The sequence below is a fragment of the Budorcas taxicolor genome, chromosome 23 (genome assembly GCF_023091745.1).
Source record: "Budorcas taxicolor isolate Tak-1 chromosome 23, Takin1.1, whole genome shotgun sequence".
Classification (NCBI taxonomy): Eukaryota; Metazoa; Chordata; class Mammalia; order Artiodactyla; family Bovidae; genus Budorcas; species Budorcas taxicolor.
The window spans coordinates 14314473-14336193 of NC_068932.1; the positions used below are offsets into that span (position 1 = coordinate 14314473).

The 21721-nt window shown below is 38.1% G+C and overlaps 1 protein-coding gene across 1 annotated transcript in view; it reads left to right on the plus strand.

The window, feature by feature from the left end:
- The window catches only part of EXOC6 (exocyst complex component 6), a 173408-nt gene that overhangs the window by 86258 nt on the left and 65429 nt on the right, over window positions 1–21721 (plus strand). The window contains exon 18 of the mRNA XM_052661217.1: window positions 10193–10372. Within this exon, the coding sequence (XP_052517177.1) occupies window positions 10193–10372 (180 nt within the window). The remainder of the gene's footprint in view (window positions 1–10192; window positions 10373–21721) is intronic.

Genomic DNA, 21721 nt, shown 5'->3' on the forward strand with positions numbered 1-21721 from the left:
TCTTGAGAGTCCCTTGGACTGTAAGGAGAGCAAACCAGTCAATCCTAAGGGAAATCAATCCTAAATATTCGTTGGAGGGACTGATGCCGACACTGAAGCTCCAATACTTTGGCTACATGATACGAAGAACTGACTCATTGGAAAAGCCCCTGATGCTGGGAAAGGTTGAAGGTAGGAGGAGAAGGGGATGACAGAGGATGAGATGATGGGATGGCATCACCGACTCAATGGACGTGAGTTTGAGCAAGCTCCAGAAGAAGGTGAAGGACAGGAAAGCCTGGCATGCTGCAGTCCGTGGGGCCACAAAGAGTTGGACACAACTGCGTGAACAGCAGCAAATAGTACAGTAATGGCAAGCATATACTCTGGAGTTAGGCTACTGTGCGACTGTGCCACATTCTTTCATTTTAATGACTCCTGGGCTTATTATCTATAAAATTAGAGTAGTAATATATTATCTGTGTCATACAGTTATTATGAGGATTAAAGGGGATACTTAGCGCAGTGCCATTTGTTGTACCTGATCTGTGCTCTGAGAGCTCTGTTAGGTGCTGAAAATAGAGAAATGAATCCCTGCCCTCAAGGAGCTCAGGAGGGAAAACTGTAAAAATACACTTGAAAATACAATATAATAAGTACCATAATATAGAAGGAGATCCCACAAGTTTATGAACATTTATTTATCCACAGACTGATTGATTCTTTGCTTCAATGTTGGATTTTATACAGTCCTTTCTCTTTATTGTTTTCTGTCCTTACATCCATGTGTTACTCATATGGTGTCAAGAAGGGATTTACTGGGGACTGGAATTGTAAGCATATTTAACGATTGGCATTATATTTAATAGGCTAACTTGATACTCTGATTAAAACATGAAATGCATTGATCAAGGGATCGTGAAGCAATTTTTCTTACCAGTTGTAAGTCGGAGTGCCACAGATACTGGAACATGATGCTTTAGATTAAGGAATCCTGGAACTACATATACTTCTCAAAATTATCCTGTTGGGAGGAAACATTTAGAAATGTTAGCTCTGGTCTATATTGCCAGTGGTCCTTAAGTTGTAGATATTTAGCTGAAAGTACAACTGTCATAAGATATACTCCTTGACTTTCCTTGGAAATCAGGAAATCAAGTTCAGCTTGTCCAAATAGTAGAGCATCCTTATTTTTTATTGTTTATTTTTTATTTTCACACAGAACTTAGGAAACCGTTTCTGTTTGATGATATAAAAACAAGAGCTATTTCAAGCTCAATATGTGAAGATTAAGTGTTCTTCAATTCTGCCTTTGATCTGTTTCAAGAGGAATTATTTATCTTAAACTGTGATACAAGAAAGCAATTCAACAGGTAGAATTGTTAAATCAATATTGAAGTGAATTCCTGAGGGAGATTGGGGGAATTTCCATTCATAGTGAGTAGTCTGTAGATGATTAAAGTACAGTTTTGATTACAGACATTAGCATGGATTGCTTAGTTAACCTCTTCAGCCTAATTCTTTTCAGTCCAACGGCCTGATCAAGCATATTCCTATTAAGTTACTTAATGATTATAGAAATAAGCATTTGTATGCATGATCCTTTTACCCATACATCCATTTGCTTCCTCTCCAAAACCCCACATATGCATATACAAAGTGCTTGATTTTATATATTTGTTTACTTTATGAAATACTGTATAGACTGTCTCATTAGCTTGCCTTTCATTGTACTAAATCTGTGAGTGATTGTACTAAATCTGTGCTGAAGGGTTCCTGCCCTTCAGCAGTACTGCAGTTTTAAAAAATTAACGTGGACCCACACTGAGAGTTACTTGAAGCTAATATAAGACTTCTAACTAGAAAGATTTGCATCAGAACAGAGGGGAAAGCGGGAATAGCGTTCCCCTTTTAATCTGTGTAGTAGAGGATGGCCCAGTTCTTTTTCTTTGGCATCAGAGCTCTTTAACTTTGCTCCATGAAGCATTTCCAACCCGCCACTCTAAAGAGTTCTTTCCTTTTGAGTCCTGGCAGTAATTGCAGGTGTAAGTGCCTAGAAAGTATATACTTGGGATTCTTCGTCAGTTTGCCTTTTTTAATCTGTTGATGAGTATGTAGCAAATTTTTTTTTATTATGGCTAAAATGATAGTGGTAAATTATCTTTGATTAAGGACTTGAAATTTTCCTCTTGTGGAGCAAGGGCGTGGTACATGGACTCTAAAAAACACTTTTAAAAAATTAACATTCATATATAAACATACACAATTTATACAGGCACTAATTATAAATAGATATAGCTCAATTATTATTAAAAAGTGAACACAGACTTCCATTTTTCCAGTCTGGCATGTAAAGAGCTAGGAAGTTGTCACTCTGTCCGACAAGTGAAAAGCTGAGAAGATTGTGAAAATATCAACAACTCTTCCGTGATCTTTCAGAGAAGTGAAATCACAGACCACACTGCTGCCACCAAAATTGGAGTAATAGGCGAATACAGAGAATGACAACTTAGGAAAATCTAAAGTATAATTGACTGTCCAGAGTCCCTCCATCTTTTAATTTTTAACTCCGCTTTATGTAGTTTGGGCCTCGTGTTCAGACTGTAATAGCAGCTGTAGGTTTTCTTCTCTAGTAGCAAAATGGCTCCGAGGTCACAACTTTAAACCTTATATCCTCATGCTCTATCCATATAAAAGCAGATGGCTAGCTGCTATGGAACTCCCTGTGAGTTAAGAGGATGATCAGCTCATCAGGATCGAACCTTGGCACTAGATAGAGATTCAGTTCTATCCAAGACCAAATAGAGCTGTGAATGAGGGCAGAGTGATTTTTCCTAAATGTATTTGCAGACTTTTCCAAGAAGGGAGAAAAGATAGTAGACAATACATCATAGATGTTTACTAAAATTTTCAGTGATATTACTACTTATCTTTTATTTAAAACACATGTGCTTATGGTATCTGAGGACTAGCCTGGAGTTTGTGCATATATCCGTTTAAAATAGTTCTTTGAGTGATTTTGTTGCACATCTGTGGTCAAGAACTGCTGATAGTATGATATCACTTAATTTTTGTATGTTGAAATAAAAAAGTTCTTATATGAGATATGTTTCTGCCTCCAGAGGGCACTATTTCTTTAACAAGTAGTGTGTGTGTGTGTGTGTGTGTGTGTGAGAGAGAGAGAGAGAGAGAGACAGTGTGTGTGCATACGAGAGAGAGTGTGTCTGAGTGTGCGTGCGTGCGCTCATTCGTGTGTGTGTGTGTGTGTGAGAGTGTGTGCATACGAGAGAGAGAGAGTGTGCGAGTGTGTGTGCATACACACATGTGCGTGCGTGCGCTCATTCATGTCCAACTCTTTGGGACCCCCGCCAGGCTTCTCTGTCCATGAAATTCCCCAGGCAAGAATACTGGAGTAGGTTGTCATTTCCTACTCCAAGGAATTTTCCTGACCCAGGGATCATACCTGCATCTCTTAATACCTCCTGCATTGACAGGCAGATTCTTTACTACTGTGCTACCTGGGAAGCCCCTTAAGAAGCAACGAAGAAATTAGTTGCTTTGTTTATAAGCTGATTCATTTGAAATTTAATTTAGGAGTTAGTTGATGTGTTCTTGACTTTCTAATCAGATCATAAGGATTGAGAGTGTTTTGGTTTCAGCTGTAGTACTACTCTCTAGGAAGTCCAAAATGATTTTCGTAACAGTCTCATAAGTGATAATTAGTTATCATTTTTTTAGGAATACCTTACCAAATAACTCAAGTGTATTCTAGTGTATAAATACAAAGAAAAGATATAATGAAATCTTTTTGTGTGCTTCTTTCTTTCTATTCTTTTTTTTTTTTTTAAGATTTTTTTTGATGTGGACCTTTTTTTTTTTTTAAAAAAAAGCCTTTACTGAATTTGTAACAATACTGCTTCTGTTTTGTTTTGGTTTTTTGGCCAGAGGCATGTGGGATCTTAGTTCCCCAACCATGTATCGAACCCAGGCCTCTGCTTGGGGAGCTCAGAATCTTAACCATTGGACCACCAGGGAAATCCCTCAGCCTGCTTTGTTTTATTCCTCTGATAAAAGTGAAAATGTTTTTTGCTCAGTTGTGTCTGACTCTTCACAACCCTATGGACTGTAGCCTGCCAAGCTCCTCTGTCCATGGAGTTCTCCACGCAAGAATGCTGGAGTGGGTAGCCATTCCCTTCTTCATGGGATCTTCCCAACCCAGGGATTGAACCTCAGTAGGAGAAGGCAATGGCACCCCACTCCAGTACTCTTGCCTGGAAAATCCCATGGACGGAGGAGCCTGGTGGGCTGCAGACCATGGGGTCGCTAAGAGTCGGACACGACAGAGTGACTTCACTTTCACTCTTCACTTTCATGCATTGGAGAAGGAAATGGCAACCCAATCCAGTGTTCTTGCCTTCAGAATCCCAGGGACAGGGGAGCCTGGTGGGCTGCTGTCTATGGGGTCGCACAGAGTTGGACACGACTGAAGCGACTTAGCAGCAGCAGCAGCACTAATCATGTTTTGTAATATTGGTTCTCTTCCTGAATTGTGAGATCCTTGAGGGTGAAAGATGTCTCAGTGTCTTTATACTGCTTTAATTCATAGGACATGATATAAATGATACATTAGGTTAAGTTGTGTTCAAATGTGACTGATAATGGTGGGTGATACTTAGGTCTCCTGTTAGTCAAGATATGAATTTAAATAGTATTAGGTTTGTGTGTGTGTGTGTGTGTTTTGCTTTTTGGCCATGATGCATGGCTCGTGGGATATTAGTTCTGTGACCAGAAATTGAACCTGCGTCCTCAGCAGTGAACGCATGGAGTCCCAACCATTGGACCACCAGGGGATTTCCAATAAGTATTAGTTTTGCCAGAAATATCTATTCCATTGTAGTCAGAGAACATACTTTGTATGCTATCAGTTTTTTAAAGCCCCAGTCCTAGCTTTTTGGCACCAGGGACTTTTTCATGGAAGATAGCTTTTCCACAGGTGGGGATGGGGTGAAGTGGGAGGTAGATGATTTTAGGTTCTCAGCTGTTCACTTCCTGCTAGATGGCCTTGTTGGGGAACCTCGCTTTAAAGATTTGTTTTATGACCTAACATTTGCTCTGTTGTGCATAGTGTCCCATGTTCCTTTGAGACTAATGCACGGTTTGCTAATGTTGAATGTTCAATAGATATCTGTTAGTTGGTTTATATTTTTGATCAAATCGTCTCTGTCTTCTGCCTGCTCAGATTTGCTGTTGAATGCCTGTAGTGATTTTGTTTGTTTCATTTATTGTATTTTTCAACTACAGAATTTCTATTAGGTTCTTTGTTTTCAAGTGGTTTCTATCTCTTTATATAGTTAATTTTGTCAGGTATTGTTCTCATATTTTCCTTTAGTCCTTTGATTATTTTAAAGACTGATTTAAAACCTTTGTCTTATAAGTCCAATATCTCATACTTTCTTGTTTCTTCGTGCAACTTGCAAATTTTATTGAAATCTGGACATTTAAAATAATGTAACATGGATGGATCTAGAGATTGTCATACTGAGTGAAGTAAGTCAGACACAGATAAATACCATACGATATTGCTTATATGTGAAATCTTAAAAGTGGGTACAAATGAACTTATTTACAAAACAGAAGTAGAATCATAGATGTGGAAAACAAACATGGTTATCAGGATAAGTGGGGGAGAGAGAAACTGGGAGATTGAGATTGACATATTGATTGAGATTGACATATGTACACTATGATAAATAACTAATTAGAACCTACTCTATAGCATAGAGAACTCTACTCAATAATCTGTAATGGCCTGTATGGGAAAAGAATCTTTAAAAAGAGTGGATATGTATGTATAACTGATTGACTTTGCTGTATATCTGAAACTAACACAACATTGTAAATCATTTATATGCCAATGAAAATTAAAAATAAAGCCATATTGTAATGTGGCAATTCTGATAATCAGATTCTCCTTTCTCCCCAAAGTTTGTTGTTTCTTCCTGGTAGGTGGTTGGTTGTTTCATGACTTTTCTGAATTAATTCTGTAAAGTCTGTATTTTTTGTCATCTGTGGCCACTGAAGTCTCTGCTTAGTTAGCTTAGTGACCAGCTAATGATTGGGCACAGATTTCCATAAAAATTGGAACCAATCAGTCTCCCAGTCTTTTTGAGGGACTTTCTGTATTTATTGGGGCATGCCTTCAGCAATCAGGCATTTGACACCTCTGCATTAACCTTCACATCCTTCTTGCACAGAACTTCAGGGTCAGCTATAAATGAGAGCTTAGAGCTTTCTCAGGTCTTTCTGGAGTATGTTCACAGCCCTACACATGTACACAGTCTTCTACCTTCCCAGGAATATGTCAGAGCTTTTCAAAGCCATCTATGGACATTTCATTCCCCAGTTTTTCCTTTTAAGCTTTTTGGCTCGCTTAGTGTGTACCCTAGTTGTTATCTGCCACCTAAAGTGTCTGTGATGTTACACAATTGCCTCTAAATGTTTTTAACAAATGCCCCCAGGAAAAAGGCTTTTTGCTCTCAACAATCCTGTTTTTAGGTCATGTAAAGACATCTCTGCAAGTGGAGTCTTCCAGGGAATCACCAGATAGATCTACTAACGATAATTCTCTGGGAATATGGCTTTAAAGGAGTGCCAACTCATTCTCCCCCTGCTGTGTTCGCTGACAGGCCAACACAGGTTTTTACCACTGTTGTGGGTCAAACAGGAGATGACAAGGGTGAACATTGACATTCTAGGAATCAGTGAACTGGACATTCTAGGAATCAAGATGGACTGGAATGGGTGAATTGAACTCAGATGACCATTATATCTACTACTGAGGGCAGGAATCCCTTAGAAGAAATGGAGTAGCCATCATCGTCAACAGAAGAGTCCGAAATGCAGTACTTGGATGCAATCTCAAAAACGACAGAATGATCTCTGTTCATTTCCAAGGCAAATCATTCAATATCACGGTAATCCAAGTCTATGCCCCGACCAGTAACGCTGAAGAAGCTGAAGTTGAACAGTTCTATGAACCCTACAAGACCTTCTAGAACTAACATCCAAAAAAGATGTCCTTTTCATTATAGGGGACTGGAATGCAAAAGTAGGAAGTCAAGACATACCTGGAGTAACAGGCAAATTTGGCCTTAGAGTACGAAATGAAGCAGGGCAAAGGCTGATAGAGTTCTGCCAAGAAAATGCACTGGTCATAGCAAACACCCTCTTCCAACAACACAAGAGAAGACTCTACACATGGACATCATCAGATGGTTGACAGCAAAATCATTGATTATATTCTTTGCAGCCAAAGATGGAGAAGCTCTATACAGTCAGCAAAAACAAGACCGGGAACTGATTGTGGCTCAGATCATGCACTCCTTATTGCCAAATTCAGACTGAAATTGAAGAAAGTGGAGAAAACCACTAGACCATTCAGGTATGACCTAAATCAAATGCCTTACAGTGAAAGAAATAGATTTAAGGGACTAGATCTGATAGAAAGAGTGCGTGATGAACTATGGAATGAGGTTCGTGACATTGTACAGGAGACAGGAATCAACAACATCCCCAAGAAGAAGAAATGCAAAAAAGCAAAATGGTTGTCTGAGGAGGCCTTACAAATAGCTGTGAAAAGAAGGGAAGTGAAAAGCAAAGGAGAAAAGGAAAGATATTTGAATGCAGAGTTCCAAAGAATAGCAAGAAGAGATAAGAAAGCCTTCCTCAGTGATCAGTGCAAAGAAATAGAGGAAAACAACAGAATGGGAAAGACTACAGATCTCTTCAAGAAAATGAGAGATACCAAGGGAACATTTCATGCAATGATGGGCTCAATAAAGGACAAAAATGGTATGGACCTAACAGAAGCAGAAGATATTAAGACGAGGTGGCAAGAATACACAAAAGAACTATACAAAAATAGCTTCATGACCCAGATAATCATGATGGTGTGATCATTCACCTAGAGCCAGACATCCTGGAATGTGAAGTCAAGTGGGCCTTAGGAAGCATTACTACGAAAAAAGCTAGTGGAGGTGATGGAATTCCAGTGGAGCTATTTCAAATCCTGAAAGACGATGCTGTGAAAGTGCTGCACTCAATATGCCAGCAAATTTGGAAAACTCAGCAGTGGCCACAGGACGGGAAAAGGTCAGTTTTCATTCCAATCCCAAAGAAAGGCAATGCCAAAGAATGCTCAAACTACCGCAATTGCATTCATCTCACATGCTAGTAAAGTGATGCTTAAAATTCTCCAAGCCAGGCTTCAGCAATACATGAACTATGAAATTCCAGATGTTCAAGCTGGTTTTAGAAAAGGCAGAGGAACCAGAGATCAAATTGCCAACATCCGCTGGATCATGAAAAAAGCAAGAGAGTTCCAGAAAAACATCTCTTTCTGCTTCATTGACTATGCCAAAGCCTTTGACTGTGTGGATCACAAGAAACGGTGGAAAATTCTGAAAGAGATGGGACTACCAGACCACCTGACCTGCCTCTTGAGAAATCTGTATGCAGGTCAGGAAGCAACAGTTAGAACTGCACATGGAACAACAGACTGGTTCCAAATAGGAAAAGGAGTACGTCAAGGCTGTATATTGTCACCCTGCTTATTTAACTTCTATGCAGAGTACATCACGAGAAACGCTCGGCTGGAGGAAGCACAAGCTGGAATCAAGATTGCCGGGAGAAATATCAATAACCTCAGATATGCAGATGACACCACCCTTATGGCAGAAAGTGAAGAAGAACTAAAGAGCCTCTTGATGAAAGTGAAAGAAGAGAGTGAAAAAGTTGGCTTAAAGCTCAACATTCAGAAACAAAGATCATGGCATCCAGTCCCATCACTTCATGGGAAATAAATGGGGAAACAGTGGTTACTTTATTCTGGGGAGCTCCAAAATCACAGCAGATGGTGATTGCAACCATGAAATTAAAAGACGCTTACTCCTTGGAAGGAAAGTTATGACCAACCTAGACAGCATATTCAAAAGCAGAGACATTACTTTGCCAACAAATGTCCATCTAGTCAAGGCTGTGGTTTTTCCTGTGGTCATGTATGGATGTGAGAGTTGGACTGTGAAGAAGGCTGACTGCCGAAGAATTGATGCTTTTGAACTGTGGTGTTGGAAAAGACTCTTGCATGTCTCTTGGACTCCAAGAAGATCCAACCAGTCCATCATAAAGGAGATCAGTCCTGGTTGTTCATTGGAAGGACTGATGTTGAAGTTGAAATTCCAATACTTTAGCCACCTGATGCGAAGAGCTGACTCATTTGAAAAGACCCTGATGCTGGGATAGGTTGAGGGCAGGAGGGAAAGGGGGCGACAGAAGATAAGATGGTTGGATGGCGTCACCAACTCGATGGACACAGGTTTAGGTGGACTCTGGGAGTTGGTGATGGACAGGGAGACCTGGCGTGCTGTGATTCATGATGTCGCAAAGAGTCGGACAGGATTGTGCAATTGAACTGACTGACTGACTGTGGGATATTGATTTTCAAGGATACTGTGAACCTGGAGCTAGTGAGGAAAAGTGAAAAGGGGCACATTAAAACATCACAGAGCTTGTTTCCATACCAAGGTTCAGCAGTTTTTCATGAGTAGATGCTGCTTGAATTGCTGCAGGCTTTGAATTAATTTCCAGACCTCTGGAAAAATTGATTTTTGACAATTTTTGCTAGTTTTCTTGTTGCTTTAATGGATCAGAAAATGTTTGAGTATTCTTACTCTGCTTTTTTTCATCACTCCATTTCTTTTCTCTTGAGAAGTTAACCTTTTTTGGGAGCAGTGGGTGGGGGTGGGCCTCTTCTACTCAAAACAGCAGTAATGATTTCATTTCTGATGTGATAGTCCAACTTAATTTCCCTCAGTGAGTCAGTGGATATACGTCGTCTGCATTCTTGACAACTTTTGTTTTCCGTTTCTGTTCCTCCCAGGATCTTAGAGCTGTGAGAACAGTTCAGAATTGATAACTGATAAGTTATACTACCAAATAAAGACAAAAAAAGTAAAAGTGAAGTTGGAGGAAAAAAGTGATGTCAAATAGAGTACTTTCAACCAGAAATCCTACAGTTTTGTTGGATTTTGAATAAATGTTTAAAATATTAAACCAAAGAAATATAAAAAATAAAATTTGGAATTTTAAGAAAACTTGTTTATTTACCTAATTCTGTAACTTATTTTTCACTTTTTGTTTTGTTGTATCCTGTCAGGATGCCCGACATGCAGCAGAGGGAGAAATATATACCAAGCTTAATCAAAAAATTGATGAATTTGTTCAGCTTGCTGATTATGACTGGACAATGTCTGAGCCAGACGGAAGAGCTAGTGGTTATTTAATGGATCTTATTAATTTTTTGAGAAGCATCTTTCAAGTGTTTACTCATTTGCCTGTAAGTATAAATAATGTCAAAAAATTGTTATAATTTTGCTTACTAAAATATATTTTAGAATTCAGTTTTAGTTGGAGGCTTACTTGTTTAAACCACTTCCTAGTTTGAATATTTCCTTTTCTGTAAATCAGTTTCTGAAAAATGTTAATCTAACTTTTTTTTTAAGTTAAAATTGGTATATAACATCATATAAATTTCAGGTATATAACATTATAAATTGGTATTTGTGAACACTACAGTGACCACTATCATAAATCTAGTTACCATCTACTTCACCCTCCCCCAGCTCCTAACCCTCTGGTAACCGCCAGTCTGTTCTGTGTATCTGTGAGTTTGTTTTTGTTTTGTTTGATTCTACATAAAAGTGAAATCCTATGGTATTGGTCTGTCTCACTATGACTTATTTCACTTAGCATAATAGCCTCCTGGTCCATCCATGTTGTCACAGTGGCAAGATTTCCTTCCTTTTTTATAGCTATGTGGCATTCTGTTGTATATATATATGGCACATTTATTATCCATTCATGGGCACTTAGGTTGTTCTCATATCTTGGCTGTTGTAAATTATGCTTCAGTGATCATAGTGGTGTATATACTTTCAAATTAGTACTTTTCCTTTTTTTCAAATAAATATACATAACTGAAATAGCTAGATCATATGGCAGTTCTACTCTTAATTTTTTGAGGAATCTCCATATTATTTTCCATAGTGGTTACACCAGTTTACATTCTCACCAACAGCGTATGGGGGTTCCCTTTTCTCCACACTCTCTGCAATACTTATTATTTCTGGTTTTTTGTTTTTTTTAATAATAGCCATTCTAATAGATGTGAGGTGATATCTCATTGAAGTTTTGATTTGCATTTTCCTCATGGTTAGAATGTTGAACATCTTTTCACGTGCCTGCTGGCCATCTGTATGGCCAGCAAAATGGCTTTAGAGAAATGGCTCTTCAGATCTTCTGCCCAGTTTTTGAGTTGTTGGGTTTTTTGTTGTTGAATTATTTGAGTTCATTATATGGCAAGGATATTAACTGCTATGGTATATAATTTGCAAAAATCTCTTCCTATTTGGTGGGTTGCTTTTCATTTTGTTGATGGTTTCCTTCAACAGAAAACATTTTTTAGTTTCATGGAGTCTCATTTGTTTATTTTTGCTTTCGTTTCTCTTACCTTTGGAGTCAGATCTAAAAAAAACACAGCTAAGACCAATGTCAGGGAGGTTACCTCCTATGTTTTCTTATAGGAGCTCTATAATTTCAAGTCTTTTTAGGTTTTTTTATTCATATATTTTTGGTTGTGCTGGGTCTTTGTTGCTACTCATGGGCTTTCTCTAGTTGCCATGAGTGGGGGCTGCTCTTCCTTGTGGTACACAGGCTTCTCACTGAGGTGGCTTCTCCTGTTGTGGAGCATAGGCTCTAGGCACTCGGGCTTCGGTAGTTGTGGCTCACGGGATCTCGAGTGTGGGCTCAGTAGTTGTGGTGTGCGGGCTGTAGTTGCTCTGTGGCGTGTGGAATCTTCCCACTAGAGATCACACCTGTGTCCCCTGCATTGGCAGACAGACTCCCATCCACTGTACCACCAGGGAAGTCCAGTTTCAAGTTTTTAATCGATTTGAGTTAATTTTTATGTATAGTATATGATAGTGGTCTAGTTTCATATTTTTGCGTGTGGCTGCCCAGTTTTCCCAACCCTGTTTATTGAAGAGATTCTCCTTTCCCCATTGTATGTTCTTGGCTTCTTTGCTATAAATAAGTTGTCCGTGTATGTGTGGGTTTATTCCTGGACTCTCTATTTTGCTCCACTGTTCTGTGTGTCTGTTTTTATACCAATGCCATGTTTTGATTAGTGTGCCTTTGTAGTATAGTTTGAAAACAGGAATCATGATACCTCTTTAATCAATTGTTTGAAACTTTACTTTGTTTTACTTTTTAACTCAGATAACTTACAACTCACTTCCCACCAAAGCCAAAACAAAGCCCTGAAACTGACAACATATTCTTAACTAGAAATAAACTGATAGAAGTAGTTTTCATGAAACTACTTCAATATGATCAGTGACTTTTCATTTAGAAAAGGCCAAGAAATTATTGGATATTTGTAGACCAGAGACTAAAAGTAAAATAGGAGCATTGCTCCATCCTGTTACGTAGTCATAGTACATTTACATCTTGAATAATCTGTTGATGAACAGATTATTTGAGTGTGAGTAGGCTGAAACACTGGATTCTTCCTATGAGGGATGCAAAGGGAATTCCCTGGCAATCCAGTAGTTGAGAGTCCATGCTTTCACTGCTGGGGGCCCAGTTCAATCACTGGTTGAGGAACTAAGATCCCACAAGACTAGTGGCACTACCAAAGAAAGAAAAAGGTAGGCAAGACCAAACAGAGGATAATGGGATGCACATTTTCTCATTCAGTTCAGTTCAGTCGCTCAGTCGTGTCCAACTCTTTGTGACCCCATGAACCACAGCACGCCAGGCCTCCCTGTCCATCACCAACTCCCAGAGTTCACCCAGACTCATGTGCATCCAGTTGGTGATGCCATCCAGCCATCTCATCCTTTGTCGTCCCCTTCTCCTCCTGCCTCCAATCCCTCCCAGCATCAGGGTCTTTTCCAATGAGTCAACTCTTCGCGTGAGGTGGCCAAAGTATTAGAGTTTCAGCCTCAGCATTAGTCCTTCAATGAACACCCAGGACTGGTCTCCTTTAGGATGGACTAGTTGAATCTCCTTGCAGTCCAAGGGACTCTCAAGAGTCTTCTCCAACACCATATTTCAGAAGCATCAATTCTTTGGCACTCACCTTTCTTCACAGTCCAACTCTCACATCCATACATGACCACTGGAAAAACCATAGCCTTGACTAGATGGACATTTGTTGGCAAAGTAATGTCTCTGCTTTTGAATATGCTGTCTAGGTTGGTCACAACTTTCCTCCCAAGGAGTAAGCATCTTTTAATTTCATGGCTGCAATCAACATCTGCAGTGATTTTGGAGCCCCCCAAAATAAAGTCAGCCACTGTTTCCACATCTATTTCCCATGAAGTGATGGGACTGGATGCCATGATCTTCGTTTTCTGAATGTTGAGCTTTAAGCCAACTTTTTCACTCTCTTCTTTCACTTTCATCAAGAGGCTCTTTAGTTCTTCTTCACTTTCTGTCATAAGGGTGGTGTCATCTGCATATCTGAGGTTATTGATATTTCTCCCGGCAATCTTGATTCCAGCTTGTGCTTCCTCCAGCCCAGCATTTCTCGTGATGTACTCTGCATAGAAGTTAAATAAGCAGGGTGACAATATACAGCCTTGACGTACTCCTTTTCCTATTTGGAACCAGTGTGTTGTTCCATGTCCAGTTCTAACTGTTGCTTCCTGACCTGCATACAGATTTCTCAAGAGGCAGGTCAGGTGGTTTGGTATTCCCATCTCTTTCAGAATTTTCCGCAGTTTATTGTGATCCACATTTTCTCTTTAGTTATACTCTAAACTAACAGAACTACTGTTAAAATGTGAATGGAATAGTTTTGTACAAAAAAAGTAGGAAGAAATTTTGACCTTTTTAATATCATAATAAGATATAGGTGGACACAAAAAAGTTAAATCTGAAGCCTACTCAACTGCCTCTAACCATCTCCTTGTTTAAAATGAAAAGAAAAAAAAAAAGATGTTATTCTCCCCATCTCTATCAAAGAGCCAGTTAGAATATTTGAAGGAAGGCATTGCTTAAAAATAGAAGAGTTTCTTAAAGAGATTTTTATAGTGGATCTGTGCCAAAGAGCCTTTAGAAGCTTACCCAGGGTTGATATTATATTCCTCACTATTTCTTCAGTTGAAAAAGGGAAAATTATATATTATATATATAATTTTAATACCACCTCCCTAGTAGCTTTGTTGGTAAAGGATCTGCCTGCAGTGTGGAAGACCCAGGTTCAATCCCTGGGTCAGGAAGATCCCCTGGGGAAGGGAATGGCAACCCACTCCAGTATTCTTGCCTGGCGAATCCCATGGACAGAGTTGCTGGTGGGCTACAGTCCATGAGGTCACAAAGAATTGGACACGACTGAGCAACTAAACAGTATTACAGCAATTTCAAAAAAGTATGCATTAAATAGTTATTGAATTAATTTCCATTCACCTTGTCAGTATAAATCTCTGTGCTTCCAGCCAAAACCAGTTCTCACAAGTAAACACATTGCTCATGCGTGCACATATACACAGATACACATCATGTTTCTGTGTTGCAATATGTGCTTCACAGGGTGACATGAGATGATGGGTAAGGATTTTGTGCCTAGCTCAGGTGAGGTTAAGAGAGATTATATATTAGAGATGTTTGGGGTAAATGCCTTACCTCAGGTGGCTGACATCTAGAGGGAAGTCCTGCTTTTTCATAGCACATACTCTGCTGACGTTGAGAATGACAGACTCCTGTCACTCACCTGATCTATTACAATATTTTGTATAGTTTTAGGTGAGTGTGTGCCATTTTGGATTTTTATCTAAAATCCCATCTAACATGGGTTTTTCTGCAAGGAAAGTTCACTTTTATAAAATGTAGACCAACAAATTCAACAACAGCAATATATAGGACATGACCAAATAAGAAAATTATGGTTTACAGTTAGGAAAAGAAAAAAATGGTACTAATACAGTATATTCTTATTCAAGGGATGAACTCAAAGCATAATTCCCAAGCAAAAGTATTAAGTTGTTGACTATGGTAAATTTTAGCAAGATTGATTATTATGGCTGAGTATATTAATTCTCTGAAATGCTGAAATTGTATAAAATATTCAGTTAGTGTTCTTTCAAGCAAAAAACAGTGTTATTAAATGCATTATTTTTCTAAGCAATATATGGCGATGTATAAGCTACCATTTTAATTTAAATGTTTTAAGCTAAAAATAATCCCTCATCTTCAGTTACCTTTGGACCCAGATAGAGAGAGGGCCCAGTTTTGGAGTCTCTCAAACTAAAAGAATCTTCATAAGGTATTTGTTCATCACAGTCAGCCAGTCCCAAGTCAACCAGCTTAGGCAGCATTAGTTATCCATGAAAAATTATGGGGAAGAGCTGGCTCTGGCTCCATGATTCTTGATTTTGACAGGGTTAATAAACAGTGCCATGAGTTAGAGTCAATGGGAGCTGTGAAACCAAGGGTCACTCTTTGAAATAGTGCAAGTGTTGGCCAGTATTGCAAGTAATTGGACAGACAAGTAGATCCTGTAGGATAAAGATAACTGTCTCACCCCATCCCTGAAAAAAAAAGTACATAAGACTGTCAGTTTAAAAGCTCCATTCTTAACTTCACTGCATATTTACTTTTTGTAAGTCCCTATGATTGTTGCGAAAGATTATTTTTCCCATCAGAGAGAGTCATGACTTGTAGTTGCTGACCACATTGCCTAGTAAAGGTTTCATTGATTCTAGAAAAGTTATAATCCACCTGATAGCGTTTTGTTCTCTTCTCACAGGGTATGAGAACAATAGAACTTAGTGAATGATAATGGTTTTGATGGAGCTCAGAGAAAGAACTTCATTGTTTTTCTCTTTTCTCTTTACCACTGTGGTTGTGGTAGGAAGCTGTAGAATTTGGAAGGTCACCAATGATGTCTACTTTAAATGCCTCCAGTCTCTATGGTTGAATGGGTGAGAGAACTGGTATATTATTTTCCTCACCTGTTTCTCTGAAGAGTCAGCCAGCAAGCCTGTGCAGAGGATGAAAAGTAAAGAGTTGCCTTGCTTCCATGTTAGATTATCTCCTCATCTGCATTTCCCTGTGCTCTAGCAGAGAAGCCAGGCTCTCTGCTGGCCACAGGAATTAACAGTAACTGAAAAAGCAATATTTATAATAATGACAAGTATTTCCCCATACCCAGAATGTTAAACTTCCCTACTAAATATATTATCTGTCTTCAGGAAACTTACCATTTAATGACTCAGCGTTAAGCCCACTTATATGTTACTGTTCTTAGGGACCAGAGTGCTGAAGGGAAGAGAGCACAGGGTGGTCTGTAGAGTTAGAAGGACTTATGTTTGAACCTGAGGTTTTTAACTTCCTGGCTGTGGAGTCCTGGCAAGTTGCTTAACTTCTCTGAACTCCTTTACTTCTGCAAAATAGACATAATCCATTTTCCCCGTAGGACTTCAGTTCTGTTCAGTTCAGTCGCTCAGTCGTGTCCGACTCTTTGCAACCCCATGAACCGCAGCACACCAGGCTTCCCTGTCCATCACCAACTCCAGGAGCCCACCCAAACTCGTGTCCATTGAGTTGGTGACACAGTCCAACCACCTCATCCTCTGTCGTCTCCTTCTCCTCCTGCCCTCAATCTTTCCCAGCATCAGGGTCTTTTCAGATGAGTCAGCTCTTCGCATCAGGTGGCCAAAGTATAGGAGTTTCAGCTTCAACACAGTCACCCGTAGCACTATCAGAGAATGATATAAAGTCATGTGTAGAATAGTTGGCTGGCAGGGTGCTTGACATAAAGTAGCCCCTATTAATAAATATTTTATCTTTCCTTCTTCTGTCTTCCTCTGTTGTTTTAAAGCTTTTTATAGTATTAGTTTTAGTTCAGTATCATTACAGTTTTTTTTTCTTGTATTTATGCCTATATTTTTGGCTTGTATTATTTAGTTTTGAGTTCTGTGCTTTTGTATTATATAGCATTTTAAAAACTTCTTCATTAATTTTTAAAGATACTCACTATAAAGTATATTTATTTGAATAATTGTTACAGCTTGACTGCTTACAGTGGCTAATGGTCAGATGCTGGCTAATGTCAGTGAAGTGTGATTATTGCATGATATAAATATTATTTTATCCCCAAATCAGTACTGTTGACATCGGCAACGTTTACTGTTCCAAATGTGTAAGTGAACTTTCTTGTTTCTGATCATTTTTTCCTGACAGTTAAAAACTATTGCTCAGTAAAGAAGAAAATTTTAAAAAAGTTATCTTCTGTTATCTTTTAAAAGAAAAATTACTGTTAACATTTTGACATGTGTTCTACAAGTCATCTTTTTCTAATGCATTTACAACACTTTTAAGCCTGACTTGTAAGCAAGCTTTGTGTTTTTTAAATAAGATTTTATATTAGCTAGAAAATTTGAAAACCATTCAATTTTGAATTTTAAAACCATTCACTGTTAAATTTTTAAAAGCATTCAGCATTCACTCACCACTTACAAGTCTATATATACATATATTGTTGAGCAGCTTGTAGTTATTTAGTAATTCATGACTGCCAAGTAGAACTCAGTAATCTCTCACTGTGAATACAGTACCACCTAAAGACCCAGCAGTGATCCACTGGAAACAGTAGTTATCGTTTCTTTCTTTCATATATGCTAGTGATGTGTTTGTTAAAATAAAGATGTTTTATTGATTTACAACCACTGAGGGATATGTGTAAATAGTGAACCTGGTGCCACTAACTTTTAAATTTGTACTTTTAATTTCCATAAACAGTTTAAAAAACATTATGCTTTCTGTGAGAAATAAGTATATATATCCAGTGAACGAAGGTGCATGATTTAGATAGAAATGGATAGTGTCTAACTTTTAAAACCATACTCTTAAGAATTTTTTTCTGGAGATGCAGTACTATATTGAAAATCCTGAGATTCACGGTCTAGGCCTGATTATTCCAGTTAACCAACATTATGTAAGTTGACAAATCATTCAGACTCTGAATTAATTTGCTAATTAATATGTTTCATTTCAAAGAACTAAAAATGAAGGTTGCTTTTTTAAAAATATTTTTAAAATAAAGGTTATTTTAAAAATTTGCTTCAGTTAATATGTATACATGGTAATAAGTCAGTTATCCCAGAAGACTTTGGGATGGAAAATAGCCTTCCCATCTCTCCCAACCACAGACTACCATTTCACCATACGTTTTCATTTCTTCTGGTGGTTATCTTAAAAAGAGAATATCTTGTGAGTCCCTAATATGAAAGATAAGGCACATGTATTCAATAGCGACTTCTCACTTCGTCCTTTTTCTTCAGTTTGATGTTCTATTTCTTAGGTTTCTCTTTTCTTTATATAAAATAGTTATACTATTTTTTGTTCCTTTTCTTTAGTCAGTATCTTAATTCACTTCTATGTACGATAAAGACATTAGCCTCCCTACCCTTCTGTCTGTCAGTTCTTCATCTGATGTTTTCTGACTGCTACAGAGGCCTCTGTCTCCGCTTTGTACCAGTTGCTCTCTAGAATTGCTGTATAGCTGTTAACCTGGGACTTTCTTTCTCTGATCTCCAGAGTTGGAAACTGTATCATGGATTTCAAGTGTTTTTAGTGCTTTACTGGTTGGTTTTGCTAAACTGCCACAGTGACTTTCTCCTATTTAAGTCCTTGCATATCATGAAATATCTTCTCTGTCCTTGTGTTTGATTGATAGTTTAGTAATTCTAGGTTGAATAGTTTTTCTCTGATGATTTTTGTTGCATTCTACCATTGTCTTTTGGCATCCAGGTTTTAGGATCTATTTTTTATTCTTTAATATTCTAAAATGTCATGATAATGTGAGGAGATGTAAGCTTTTATTTCATTTACTTAGCTCTTTATTCAATGACCCCTTTCTGTCAAAGGGGAAGTTCAGCACAGGAAGCTTCTCTTTTATTATTTTTCAGATAATTTTTTCCCTCCACTTTTCTGTTCTCTCTTTCTTGGACTCTATTAACTAGATGTTAGAGTTCCTAGACTGATCTTCTTTATCTTTTATCGTTTCCTTCATTTCCTATCTCTCTTTTTGTTCTCTGTTTTGGGAGGAGTTCTCAATTTTATTTTCAGTCCATCTAGAGAATATTTTATTAGTTATATATTTTAATTTTTAAGGAGTCACTCTGTTTTAAATGTGTTCTTTTCTTATAGAATACTGTTCTTTCTTTTTTTAAAAATGTATATATTATCTTTCAAATCTCCCTGAGGTGTTAGATGTTGTAAATTAATTAATTAATTTAATTGGCTGCTGAGGCCTCTTTAGTTGCAGCATGTGGGATCTAGTTCCCTGACCAGGGATCGAACCTGGACCCCCTGAATTGGGAACACAGTGCGTTAGCCACTGGTCCACCAGGGAAGTCACTGCAGGGTTTTTTTAAAGGATATTTTCTGCGCCTTGAATTATCTATATTACCCTTGAATAGGTTTTTTCTTTGTTCTTCTCATTTTCTTTTAACAAAGAATGCCTGAAACACTGATTTGCATTTACTCTGTCACTGTATAAATACTCTATTTTTTGATAGATTTTTTTTTCCCTCTTAGTTAGGAATCTGACTGGAAATTTTTTAAATTTGGGAGGCACTTTGCCTAGGATTCTTAACCTTAGAGTGAGCAGATATAGAGCTGTCCGTGAGATTGTGGTTTCCTTTCTTCAGGGCTGACTTCATGGATGTGTAACATGTGCTATGGCACATGGTCCTGAGGTTAGAAGGGTTCTGCACGTGCTTAGGTGCTTTGCTGGCATCTTGAAATTCTTACAGATTTTTGGACAAGGGACCCCACATTTTCATTTTGCACTGAGCTCCACAAATTGTGTAGCCATCACTGCCCCTCTTTCCATTGTCACAACACCCCCCCTTCCTCCTTCTTGCTCTCTCTCTCTCTCTTTTTTTCTGCCTACACCAGGAGTCTCACCTCTCCCTCTAAAGTTTCTCTCACTGTGGAAAAATGCTTGTGCTCTGTAGTTAGGGGATCACTGGCACGGTTGTTCTAGAGATCTTTAGTTACTTACCCTGTTTCCCATTGCATTTCTGGCATCTGTCCTCTCTCATGTGCACAACTGGACCTCTGATACCAAGCTGGCTCCCAGCTCCACTGTAGCTCCCTGGTAGCGTATAATGGGCAGTTGCCTTCTCTTCTCTGTTTAATCTGTCTTCTGGGTGACTTCCCTGCGGTCAAGGTGTTAAGACTCTGCGCTTCGAATGCGGGGGCCACAGGCTTGATGCCTGGTCGGGGAACTAAGATCCCACATGTCTTGTGGCATGGCCTAAATAAGTAAATAAATAAACATTAAAAAAAAAATCTGCTCTCTGTCTTCTAGAAGGTATCCCTTAATGAATTCCTCCATGTGCCTTCATTTTCTGTTGTTAAACATTTTATTCCTGTTTTGTAATTTTGTGCTTCTTGTATCACTTGTATCTCAGGATCAGTGGGAAGCAAACACATTAACTTAGTCTACTGTCTTGATTTTGAACAACTTCTTTCCTTCTCTTTGAAATAAAATGATTGGATGAGATCACCTCTAAGGTCCCTATATATAAAATTTATTATTAAGTGTCACACAGGTGTAAAGTCCTGACTTAAACTTAGATTTATTCATTCTGGCACCTTATTTTCTTTTTTAGTGTTTTTCTTTTATGTTCTTTGTCCTTTGGTTCATACTTTTTCCCTGAATTAAATATATAGATGTACATGTCTTTTGACTTCACTGGAAACTGCAGAGGAGAACTTTAATAGTCAGTAGTACAATCACAGGCTTTAATCACCTTTTCTTTTATGTGATACCAGAAAGAATTATATTAAAAATACAGAAATTATATTTTAAAAATTGTTACATAAGCAGCTTTGAATACATTTTAGTACTTTCCTTATCAAGTGAAAACATGCCCGTATATTTATTGTTTATATGCTAACAAATTACTTTTTTCTTATTTCAGTATTAATCTTTAAATATATAATAATAATGAATAATGTTGATATGATGACTTATTGACTGTAACATAAAAATTGTATAATGTGAACAATGATGAAAGCATCACAAGTCCTGTGACTTACCTGGTGTTCATATTTATATATTATATGTTGTTGACTGACTTTTATTGACTACATTACAGAATTTTAGCTAACTTTCATCTTGGCTTTATGACTTTTATATCTCACATACAATTATATACCTCTTACACAATTTGAAAGATTTGGGGAAGAGATAGTTGAATAAAATAAATGTTGTGATGGGATTTTGCTAATCCAAACAAAATTTTTTTGGAAGTTAAATCTAGAAAGGACCTAGAGGTTACCTAGAGTCTAGTCCAGTCTTCCAGAAGAATGAATTGTCTGGATAACACAGCTGCCAACCCACTGCTTACTGTAGGTAATTACAGTAATCTACCTAGCTAGTTAAATGTCTTCCTCCATTTCTGCTTGTGGTTTCTCCTTTACTCCTTGTGTGTTTGGTAAAAAGGATAAGTTCCCATATGCAGGGCTACCTTCAGGTTCAGGCTAGATCAGATATTCAGGTGTCACTAATAAATAGATTTTGAGTTTTAAATTGTAACAACAACAGAAAGTCAGCTGGCTTGTGTATGGTGTAATTTTTTACTGCTTTAAACACCACTTCTGTTGA